Source organism: Sinocyclocheilus anshuiensis, unplaced genomic scaffold (genome assembly GCF_001515605.1).
Source record: "Sinocyclocheilus anshuiensis isolate Anshui unplaced genomic scaffold, SAMN03320099.WGS_v1.1 scaffold201, whole genome shotgun sequence".
Lineage (NCBI taxonomy): Eukaryota > Metazoa > Chordata > Actinopteri > Cypriniformes > Cyprinidae > Sinocyclocheilus > Sinocyclocheilus anshuiensis.
The window spans coordinates 150,264-162,616 of record NW_015537959.1 but is presented as its reverse complement, the minus strand read 5'-3'; the positions used below and the strand labels follow the sequence as shown (position 1 = coordinate 162,616).

Sequence of the window (12,353 nt, the reverse complement as noted above, 5' to 3'; positions counted from 1 at the left end):
CGAATACCTCAAGCGTGTGACGGAAATGTTACGCCCCTCACCATACTGTGATGATGCCGTGTCCGGCTGGAGCGACAAGACAAAAACATTAAAACCCATTATAAGCGAGGCATTTGTTGCATCCAGTGGGGACATAATTACTGATTATAATGACTTATACTGTCTTTTTACGTGTTGCGTATTGCGCCGCGTAAACATAAAACCATGTCTGCATTTGTGATCGGAGAAATGACAAACAACAAGCGCTACTCTACACTGCTCAAAACTCGCGTTTGAATCATCAGTGGCAAATTCTTTAAATATAAAAACGTACTTACAGGCTGTGAGTCAGATGCGCCAGACTGTCCTTGCAAAGTTGGAACTGCCCCACTTTATAGAAACATTATGGCCTCTTTTGGAAGGCCAAACAAAGTAGTTTTGCCTTCACCACGAAACACACAGCTGCTTGAGTGAGCGGTGCCCGGCGGATTCGACAAAAGAGGCTTGCGGCAACCACATGTGACGACCCCGGGCTGGAGTCCGCTTCGTCCACGGTGAAAGCCGATCCGACGATCCACAGAGCGAAGTTGATGTTTTTCCTCAGCGACCAGCACGGATCAGCTCTAGGCATGACAAAGCTGATATCGTCCTCTTTTGGAAGGCCAAACAAAGTAGTTTCGCTTTCACAATGAAACACACAGCATATCCACAACATGGCGGCGGCGGCAGCAACAATACTACAGCGAGAATAAAAGTTACGCCGCCTTTCTTTGCGTGAACATTTGGGCGGCGTTATGCAAATCTTCCCACATAGTGATGTAGACATGTGGGGGCGTGTTAGAACGAGCCGTTTTAGGTAGGTGTGGCTGACTCTTAACTTTTATAAAGAATATCTCTTTGGATTTGAGACTTTAGTCTTTGCAACTTTACAGATCTTCTTTATGCACCAAGAGCTTGTAACACTCCAAAGAGAAAGGAAAAATTTAAATCGCATCATATGACCCCTTTAATGCGTAATAATTCATTATGATGGATTTTCATAGTTTAAGATCAAAGTCTGGTAAAACAAAGCTACAACAAAGTCTATACTTAAAGGCATTTGAAAGTAGCAAAATGAAGGCATAAAATTTCCAAGAAAGTTTTAATGTCCCCTTCATATAATAAAAAGCCGAATTCTCCTTCTTTCCTGGCGGGGGTCCGCTACTTGGCTCCGTTTTATACACTTGGCTCGGTTTATGTACTCCAGGGTTAGGTCAGCTGCCCGCATGTCCTCCGTGACGCTGTCCATCCATCGTTTCTTAGGTCTTCCTTGTGGTCGGCAGCCTCCCAGGTCGAAGCGGAATGCTGTTCTTGCCACAGAGTCCTTGTTGATGTGCATGACATAGCCATATCACCTGAGACGGGCTTCTCTCAACTTCGCTGTGATTGGGGCAACTTGGAGTCTTCGCCTGATGTCCTCATTCATTACGTGGTCGTGGAAGGTTAGCCCAAGCATCCATCGCAGCATCCTCATTTCCATCGCATGGAGGGCTAGCTCATGTTTCTTGGTCGTGGGCCAACATTCCGCTCCATAGAGAGCAGCTGGGCACTCAACGGTCTTATAGACCTTTGCCTTGAGGTATTCTGGAATTTTCTTGTTGCACAGGACCCCGGTGACTTGTCTCCACTTCCTCCACGCCATGTTAATTCTTGCTCGGCCATTAGGGAATGTGTCACCGTCCGACGCGACCAGGGACCCGAGGTATTTAAATTGGGCAGTCATCTTCAATTCCTGGCCATTAATGCGTAAAGTGCCATTAGTTTGGGGGCCGCATTCAAGGTACTCCGTCTTTGCAATAGTGATTTTAAGCCCATTTTCACTTAGCCGGTCGTACCATTGCTGCGCTTGATCCTCAAGGTCCTCACGCTTTGAATCCACAAAAGTGACATCATCAGCATAGTGGAGCGTCCAGGCATGTGGTTTTTGGAGATCGGCTGTCGCTGTGTCCATGTAAAGAATGAACAGCAGGGGTGAAAGAGCTGACCCTTGATGTACGCCAACGGTGAAGTCAAAAGGTGGTGATATTCCGGTTGGGCATCGGACCACGCTTGTGGTGTTGCAATATAATAATTTGAACCATTTTACATACTCTTCTGGGGCACCATGCAATCTTAGCGCTCACCAGATGAGCTCATGTGGAACTTGGTCGAGCGCTTTCTCCAGGTCCAGAAAAGTCATGTGCACTGTTGTATTTCTCCATCAGCAGGCAAACAACGTTGATGGCATCAGTGGTCTATGGAGCTTATAATATGACAAAACTATTTGAATTTGAATTATTGACATGTCATTTAACAAAACTGAATTTTTTTGTGGCATTTAACATAGTTCTGAATTTTTTTTTTTTTTTCTTGAATATTGGACATTTGAAATTTAACACAATAGATTTTTTTTATGGCAGTTTTTTTTTAAATAGACGTGTATTTTCAAACAGCGGATTTTTTGTTCTGAATTGTTAGACTGCAAATATCCAGTTTTTAAAAATACAGCTTCAAGTTTTCAAGATGAGGAAGAAACCGCCTACTTTCCTGCTATTCGCAATTTGAATAGAAGTTTTAATAAACAAGTTTTGTCTACCTCATGTAGGAGAATACGTGTGTGGTTCGGGTCGGGTACGGAGTTCTAGTATTGCTGTCGGATAACAGGTCGAGTGTTCTGTCAATTACTGCGGGTGCGGGTTTATCAAACAGGACCCGTGTAGGACTCTGCCACGACTTCCTATGTTGATGGAACAACATTTTTTCCCCCGTGGCCACGAGTTTAAGGTGTAAACAACCTGCGTGATCATATAACCTGGGATTATCAGAGATGGATAAAACATTTTTGTCCATCCCCAGTCTTGCTTCAGATATTTAAAAAGCTGTGCCATTTTACAAACATTACAGTGTGTGTATTATATATATATATATATATATATATATATATATATCAGTCTGGCGAGTATACTAAAAAATGTACTAGCCAATGGTGATTCAATTGCCAAGGTGTCCGTAGAGGGTTGATATGTTCAAAAATAATACAAGGAAAGTGCTTTAAAAAAGTTTTCAAAAGTCAAGGTAATTCAAATTCAAAATGACTGAAGATATAACACCAGTAGACTATTATTAACTATAACTATTTCAGACATACTAGTAGTTTCTTTACAGGTTTTTATTCGATTACGCTGCTTTTCCATTGTTTTTTCTATGTAAACATGGACGTGTTTGTCTGTTGGGCTCGCGTCTCTTGTAGCGTCTCATGCAAGAAATGGCATTCTAAAAACGCAGCGCTCAAGTTAAAAGAAGTTCAACTCCCATCTTCCGGCATTTTTTAAAATCTATTCCACTGCCCGCGTCACATCTTTGTCAACACAAAAGCGCATTCTGTGTGAGAATTTCAGTTAATCACATGCGCCGACGTCATCAGGGCCGGATCCCCTTACTGTTTTTCATTTTTTCCATGGCTAGTTTCACCTTTGCGATTGTGATTCGGGGTACAGGGCCGAGGGTATGCGGTGGGCTTGGTATTGGCGGATGTTGAAATTCCTCATTACAGATGCTGGAAAAAAACAGGATTTGGTTCTCAGGTCTTTTGACTTGCATGACATGGCCAATGTCTTGGGTGGAGCCATGGCAGGACTTGGCGAGGCAGTAAATATTATTTGCCGCCTCTGGTGTGTCCAGCTGATTATACAAATCCTGGTAATGGTGGCTCTTTGCGGCGCCCACTGCCGGCTTCGCTGCTGATTTCAGCTGATTTCGATATCGGTCCAAATCGGCACTAAGCCGAGTGTTCCTCCAGGTCTTGAAAGCCAGCTTTTTCTCTCGAATTGCCCATTGCACTTCTTCATTCCACCACTATGTTTGCTTGTCAGTGAACTTCCAACCTCTCCCACGATCGTTTCTGCCGCATGGTGAATATTTTAATAATACATAGATGACTTTAAAACGTACATGGTATAAAGGCCTACAGAACTCAAATTATGATTTCATGGTCTGTAAAAGTGTGTATTTGGAGTCTAAAAAGTGTTTTGTCTTTTTTTTAGTGAGTCTTCAGCATCAGAAGCAGAAGGTTCACATAGTGGTCCAGTGAAGAGTAAACATCGTGAAGAAGAAGATGATGCTACAAACACTGAGATGCACGAAGCGAAGAGACTAAAGTTTGAAAAAGAGGAAGAGGATGACAATGAGGATGGAAGGGAGAAAGAGCTGGATGAAAAGCAGTCACCCTGCACATCGGCAGCAGAGAGTTCATCAGATGTACTGCAGTCCTCATCAGACGTCACTGCGGAGGTGAAGGATAATAAACCTGACGAATTCGTCACTGAAGACCAAGGTACATTCTTTTTCCAGTGCACTGACTACCAGCAGAACTATGTTAATAGCATATTGGCATACACATAAAGAGATTTTGCTTTTAACATCCTGTGTGAACCGAGAATGTGAATATCAGATCAATTTTAATTGAAGCATCTGGACCTTGCCCATTCATTGAAGGTTATTTTGCCTATCATCAGAGTGGCTTCATCTGTTGTCTGGGACTGTCAACTATTTGTTTTAGGCTGTTTTCACATTTGGTTTGCTTGTTTGGTCCAAACCTGAGTTTCATTCCCCCCCAAAGGTCTTTTTAATATTGTATTATGTGGCTCAGATCCACAATGCATTTGTAGTATCAACATGAGTACTATACAAGCGCTAGCGGCAGCTGTTTACCACTGTAGCTAGGTAACCGTTCAGGGGAACATGCCAAAAATGGAAAGTGCTGTTTGGTTTGTTCCTTTGCTGGCTAAACTAAATCCTAACATGCATGGCGATGGCAATTTCTGCAGACATGAGCAGCAATGAAAAATGCATTATACTTTAATAGGCTTCCACATAATAAACCAGATTTCATGACATTTGCTAACCGTCCTGGAGTTCACATAAACCCTATCCCACAATCCTATTTTGAAGGTTTGGCAAAAAGCCTCATTCAGGAAATGTACTTGTCCCCCTCTGCCAGTTAGGTCTGGTGTTTAAACTGGAGATTTAGTATGTCTTTATAAAGTGTGTATCTGGGTAATCGCAGGGTTTTAGAGCTTTTTTTATGTCTAGTCTTTGTTAAAAGCAAGGAAGTTTCCACTATCTGATAGCTGATGAAGCCAACTGGATGAGCAGTGAATGTCAAATAAAGAGTAATTAACAATAAACAAATAAAGAGATGCTCTGTAATAAACACTAATGGTCAGAAGTTTGGACACACCTACCCATTTTGGGTTATTAATATTTTAAACATTTGTTAGGTGACATCATAGTTAGGTGATTAAAAAAAACAAAAAAAAACACTTTATTTCAGTTATAATTTAACCTTTTTTTTTTTTTTGTAGAATTTTGATTTCATAAAGACATTTGATCATTCAGAAACTCATTTAGTCAGTGTGTCCAAACTTTTAACTTGGTGTATTTTTTTTATTTTTATATATACTGTACATTCCTCTGTGCAAGGACTGAAAGACTGAAAATCATCATAGACCATAGTATTTGGGTTCAGTCAGTGTAAAATAAGCCACTAATGTAAATTTTTCTTGTTTTATTTCAACCAGCTTGGTCATGTGTGTAACTGCTGTGCTAATATCTTTGCATATTGAGCATCTCTTTGCATACATTTACATTGTCTGCTCCTCTCTCTGCAGAACCCTCTAGTACACAGTCAGAGGTCGTAGAAAACAGGGTTGAGAAATCTGCTTCGGACGATTCACCCGACCCTTCCCACAATCAGGCGACTGGCAGCGAATCAGATCTACCAGAGCAGCGGTCGGAGAGGGAAGAGAGCGCCGAGGCTCAGGAAACGGACGAGAAAAATGACCCAGTCAGCAGTAGCAGCAATAACAGCAGTGACGAGGAAGTGTCCAGTGCAGAGACTCCATCTGCAAGTCCCAGCAGTTCCACAGAGCTGACAGCAGAGGGCAGTACCACTGCAGAAATCAGTTCGGACAGCTCAGAGACTGCGGATGACACCATGGAGCAAGACTGAAGTTTGGCCGCACATTATTGATTTTTACACTCTACTGTACAAACCCCCAAAAATCACTTATCCTGCAAGTTTAGCAGATCCTGTATAGACCAGGAGAGGAGGGCATTCTGGTGACGTCTCCAAAGACCTCTCATGACACATCTACTCCTTATGACCCTTCTTAAGGCATCTTCTCTTAATATGGGCTGTTCTCCTAAGAACAACTAAAAAAACTGGAAGCTCATCTTTCTGGTGGTTGAGCGGAGCGTTTGCCATTGAATAACTCGAAAGCCTTGTGTCCTTGGTGGTTTTCTGTAATCCTGTTCTAATCATGGGCGTTCATCAACTCCACTTCAACACGTTTTAAAGCTGTCGGGCAAAACACCTTTAATTTCTCATCAATCTCTCTCCTGCTCTACAACGAGTGAACAGGTGGCAAATCTTTGGTTTGTGTGAATGTGTGCGTATGTTTTTAGGGGTGAGGGGTGTGTGTGCACTTCCTTTAGTTTAGTTCAGTCAACGGATGATCTCAGGATTCCCGTCGACCGGCAGACCAGTGTCTCAACATTCCAGGAGAACACCCCTTTTCCCTCATATTGCCTTCTGCATTCATCTGCTGGCTTGTAGCACAAAGTGCTCAATAGCAGCATTAGACCGATTTCCTTTCTTTGCCATTTCTTTTATTTTTAGGTCCTTTGATTTTAACTGCCTTCCCAACATAGCACTGACATGTATTAGTCCACTGATGCTGGTAAATAGATTCTAAAATGGACTAATGTGATTTTCCATGCACTAGATACTCGAGTGCTGTTGGTTGCAATGTGTAACTTAATATAGTGAGCCTGTCTTTTCAGCTGACATAATATGCTTAACCACTATTTGAGCCATCCTTTTTTGTTATAAGATTTTCATTTTGTTTCATCAAACAATGGCAAACAGTTGTATAAAGGTTAAAATGAGCAACACTGTCAACACCAACATCTCTTAAACTGTACTTTTCATGCTTCCTACAGACATGTATACAGGCTGTTCTACCCATACCTATTTCCACAGCTCCTTTTTGATATGTAGAATTTTTAAATTAGATTTTGTAGATTATAAGTGTTCACTGCTTATGTGAAAAGTGAAATTGTATGATCTCAATGTGAACTGAATGCTTGGGCTTTCAACAGTATTCCTGAAGAGCAATAAATGTTCACAATAAAAGCAGTGATATGCTTAATCTGTGACAACCGGAGACATTTCTAACCTTTTATCGGAATAAAACTCTGGAATATCAGGTCATACACAATTCATTTTCACCACAATGTTTAAGTGAAACCTAAAACTGTTAGTGATTACATTTAATAAGTGGGTGATATGCAAGTAATGGGCAGTAACTGCAAATAAGAGCTAGAATTTCACATAAAATAAATTTCCATCTGCTCTTACATTAAAATATGAGTTGCTCAATAAAATATTTCAGTACAAACTGCAATGTTAGTGCACCCTCAAGTTCTATAAAGTATTAAGATGTGAAATCTGTAGTTTGTTTGAATTCATCATCAATGTTATGTACTCCAACTGTTGTGTCTCACAAATCTCTGTAAATTTTCATACTTAAGTCCATGAATGACCCACCTCCTTAAATGAGGCTAGATTTTCCACACCAACCCTCACACAGTTTTACACAGTAAACTAGTAAAGTGCCCTAAACCAAGCAATCCCTTATACTGTAGTCACAGAAAGAAAGGAATTATATAGTCTTTTATCGTCTGTGGACATTGTGCCATGTGTCAGCAGCTCCTGAATGGTCATCCAGTTGTCAAATATCTTCTTGTTCCTCCTCTTCATCATCTTTTTACGGCTAAGCTGGATAATATCAGGCTCCTTGTTGTCCATTGCTCCTGCTTGTTCTTTGCTCTCTATGCAACACTGCTTCATGAGTTCCCGCCTCTGACGCTGTTCTTTGGCTCGTGCTGCATGCTGTTTGCGCTCCTCCTTGTTCCAGTATCGACCCAGTTTTAGTTCGCTTGCTGCATCGTCATCTGTAGTTGCGCTGCAGCGTTCTTCTCGAATGCGCAAAGCTCGCTCCTTCAGAAGCTGGTCCCTGATAGGCCTTTTGGTGATGTATCTTGTTCCATCGCTACAGATCTTTACCTTCCACCCCATCTTGGGCCTGGACTCAGTGGGGGTGGTTTCTGCATTCTTGCACAGGCTGGCTAAGCTGACTTGACTCTGGGCATATTCTACAGCTGACTTCTGCTGGATAAGTTGCATGTAGCTTTGATAATGTTGTGCATGAGCTGGGATGTAGGCGTTCTTGTATGAGGAATGACGCAAGGAAATCAAAAGACTCTTCCTTGGGTTCTTTTTCTTACTCTGCTTTCTTTTCCCCTGATTTATGACCTCTGGATCTCCAGGTAAACTCTTGGTGGGGCTGATCTCTTGAATGGGAGAGAGGTGATGTTTGGAGCATCCTGCTGTTGAGTTGCGTCTATGCATGGGAGAACCTTTACCCTTGTCTCCAGCAACCATCCTTTGGGAGTCAGGAGAATCTGACTCCAGAGCAGGATGTAAGCTCCAGCAGCTCTCTCCAGTGTTGTAAGCACTAGTAGAGCCTTCATTGTCCACGTGGTTATTGATGAGGTCCTGATGGACTTGCTCAATAAAGTGCTCGGTACTAGGATTTTTGGCTTGCAGATCACCAACTTCGGCCTGAAGCCTGTGTGCTTGTATGATACTCAGGCACTCAAGCTCAATGTTCAGTAACTCCTCATTAAGCATCTGAATCTCTTGATCATCACAGTCTACACTAACCCGCTTTCCAAATAGTGTGGCATCATGCTCCAGAAATCCCTGAAGACTGTTACCATTCACCAGAGATTTCAGTTCAAGCAGTTTCCGGAAACGTTCACATGCCGTGCCAGGTATACCAAGGAAGTTTCCACTGTCTCCATTGTCAACTGAAAGGAAGGAGTCATTACTTAAGTGCATGTCCCCACTTTCAACAGTGTCCGGATTATTGTTGTACTTCTTGTGGTTTTCTGGGAGAGTGTCACAGGAAAAAAAAATTAACTTAAATGATTTTAGCAAATGGCTGCAATATAACAAAGACTGAAAAATTTAAGGGGGTCTGAATACTTTCCGTACCCACTGTATATGAAATCACAATTAAGATTAAATGTTTAAAGATTAAACATGATTTGAACGTGCATTGTTCAGTAAGAGTGAGTGAATACAGTCTATCTATGCAAACACAATACCTCATATTCCAGTCCTCCACTCTCAATGTCTTTCTGTACTCCGTCATGGTACTGAAAGTCTGAGGGGTAAGGTGAGTCACGTCTTTCCATTTGATACCTTAAATACAATGAAAAATTAGCATTAACTGAAGCCCCATTCACAGAAAATCTAATTTTAAAATGAAAATTAAAAATGAAGTTTTTATGATACAGTTGGTGAAAGAAATGCTTAAACACTGATTAGCACTTACTGTGAGGGTGAACAGAAACTGTCCAGCAAAGCCATACGTGGTGTTGAAGGTGATGGTAAGTTGGCCAAAGTCTCTATTTGTTGCAAGGTTTTCAGCGTAATGTTGGTCTGAGTACTGTTGTCCATTCCTTGGGTTGGTTTAAGAGTCTTGCAAGTCTTTTGTGCCGTCCTGCGCAGTACCCTTCTTGTGGTTTTCTGGGAGAGTGTCACAGAGGGAATTCTGGTCATCCCCCAAGATGTCCTGCTCTGAGCTTTCATCATTCCGAGTGCTTTCATCTGTGCGGCCTACACCGCTGTCTTTCTCATGCTGGTTGGATAGTAAAGTAGCCGTATCTGTAGTTCCTCCATCTTCTTCATTTGTGCTCTGTTAAATTGAGTGGGTAGAAATTTTAATAGCTTGCAAATCACTTTTATAGTGAGGATAGTACCTTTTAATTGGATGAAGTGAGCAATTCACTGTTGACTTGACCCTTATTAACTTGCCTGCTGCAGCATACTTGCAGTGAACTCCTTGACCTTGTGATGTTGCTGCTCCAGTGTGCCCATGTGCAAGTCATCTAAGTTGTATCTATCCTCCTCCAACCAGCCAACATCCTGCAACCCATACCAAAATGCAATGTAATTCTTTAACTTAAATCACGAGTGTCCAAACCTGCTACAGAAGGGCCACCTTCATGTACAATTTTGGTCCTGTTAGTTGAGGTGTGTTTAAATTGGGTTTGAGCTAAACTCTGCAGAAAGGTGGTCCTACAGGAGCTGGATTGGAAAACCCTGACATTAATCAAATGTAATTTACCAAAATCTTTATCTGCAAGTGCACAGAACAGTTAGCAGACCTGACTTTCTGGTCGAGCCACTAGAAGGGTCACATTCTTACTCTCCACCTTGGTCAGAAGTGTCACTGCCGCCTCATGGCTCTGGCTGTCCATTCCATTGATCTTCAGCATGTAAAGAATAAATACAATAAGCTTTGTTTTAGGTTTTAGCCAAAATAGATTAAAAAAAAAAAACCCAATGGAATAAATTCTACCTGGATAATTTGGTCTCCTTCCTGAACTCTGCCATCTTTTGCAGCAATTCCTTCTGGATCAATCTAAACAGGGTAAGAACAGTGTATTTAGCCTTAACATTTGAGGTGTGAGTACACTGGAATACCTAAAGCTGCACTAAGCAAGTCTGATACGCACACACACACTAAATCAAAGTTGTAATTGTTGGAAAAACTGCCTGAACAATTACTGTCTTGAGAAATTCCCACTGTAGAACCCTACCTCGTTAATATAAATGGCAGACTTCTCGTCATCCGTCTTGTAACATAACTTCAGGCCAAGCTTATCCTGAGTGGTTTTCCTCTGCAGATCCACCTCCTATAAAACACAGGTAATTGATTTTGATGACAAAGATTAAGCATTTTAGTAATTGTTAACGTAAGACATAAGCCAAAGCCAGTCTCATTTGTAGTGCTTGCTGCACTTTAGATGATGATTCATTTGCATGATAAATCCATGTGCAATTAAAGTGGTCTTGGGAAAATATTTTTGGAAAGCCTCTACTGCTTGATCATGGGTGGCGACAGAAAGGGTTCTTCCATTTACCTACAGAAAAAAAAAAAAAAAAGTTTGAATGATTAAAAAAAGGAGACACGTGGGACAAGGTTTTCAGAGTAATAATACATAGTACTGGACGCTCTTTTACAACCTTGGCAAAAAGTCCACATTAACTTTTACTAACAACAGTATATTGAAACCTTGTTAGTGATATTGTAAGTTAACTTCTTTTGTGGGTCAGTTTGTGTGCTATCACATTTAATTATTTTAATGTTAACATGTTTACATTTGTTAACATGTAAATAGTTGTATTAACATAAAAAGATTAAACTGAGCCATAACCTGAACAAGTTTCACAGATTTAACAAACAGATAAAGATTAAACTGAGCCATAACCTGAACAAGTTTCACAGATATTTAACAAACAGAAAAGGAATACCAAGTCCCTGAACAACTGGGGGGTAGCTGCTTTATCATGGACTGAGCCAGATTTGCCAGTTCTTGCTGTAAGATGTTACTCCACTCTTCCACCAAGGCACTTGCAAATTCTCAAACATGTCTGGGGGGACACAGGGTTACACGTGGTTTGCCACTGCAGGGACGATCAGCTGTCCTTCCTGTTGCACTGTCTTAGGCCTCTTACATTAGGGACACTGCAGTGTATTTCTCTGGGCACATCTGCAGTCCTCAAGCATCCCTGCTGCAGGACTATGGCATGTTCACACAGGTGATCAGGGACTCTGGTCATCTTTCGTCTGCTTTAATGTCATAAGTTATATTAACTATGATCTTGATTGCCTGCCGCCTGTAAACCGTTAGTGTCTTATTGACTTTTCCGCAGGTGCATGTGCAATAATTGTTTATGGTTCATTGAACAAGCATGAAAATATTGTTTAAACCTTTTCCAATAAATATTTGTAAAGCGTATTTGGATTGTACAAAATTATCTTTAAAATATACTATCCTGAATAAGGATTTTTGATGAGTTTTATATATGTGTATATTAATTTAATCCAAAGGATGCCTGTATGCATTTTCTCTGGGATTCGAACCCATGACCTTGACATTGCTTGTATCATGCTCTACCAGTTTGCATTCTACATGAGCTCTGCTTTTGCAAGGTTCACTTCACATTATACAGTAGTCTTCAACGGCCTGCAGATCTGCATGTACATAATGTAAGGAACAAAACCCTTATATACTTCTATGAAATGCAGACTGAGCAGAGATTTTCAAGAATGCACTTAAAATGCCACTTTAATTGTATGCATTGTCATCCCAACTCTATAATATATACCGAACTTGAGTGCAATGTGTGGCTCGCTGTACATTAACCCTAAAACCAG

At 41.1% G+C, this 12,353-nt stretch overlaps 2 protein-coding genes across 2 annotated transcripts in view; one reads left to right on the top strand and one right to left on the bottom strand.

Annotated features, from left to right (window-relative positions):
* Positions 1-7,215, top strand: part of LOC107666205 (serine/threonine-protein phosphatase 4 regulatory subunit 2-A-like) — an 11,785-nt gene extending 4,570 nt beyond the window's left edge. The window contains exons 8-9 of the mRNA XM_016457417.1: positions 4,041-4,330; positions 5,667-7,215. Coding sequence (XP_016312903.1) covers positions 4,041-4,330; positions 5,667-6,007 — 631 coding nt within the window. The 3' untranslated portion in view covers positions 6,008-7,215. The remainder of the gene's footprint in view (positions 1-4,040; positions 4,331-5,666) is intronic.
* A 79-nt stretch (positions 7,216-7,294) lies between these two features.
* LOC107666574 (E3 ubiquitin-protein ligase PDZRN3-like) lies at positions 7,295-11,755 on the bottom strand. The gene is made up of 7 exons (XM_016457987.1): positions 11,651-11,755; positions 10,732-10,827; positions 10,491-10,553; positions 10,297-10,398; positions 9,944-10,054; positions 9,651-9,824; positions 7,295-9,007 (listed from the first exon to the last, which is right to left on the bottom strand). Exons 1-7 carry the CDS (start codon positions 11,753-11,755, stop codon positions 7,694-7,696), a joined length of 1,965 nt encoding a protein of 654 aa, XP_016313473.1. The 3' UTR covers positions 7,295-7,693.
* Between the last annotated feature and the right edge of the window lie 598 nt (positions 11,756-12,353).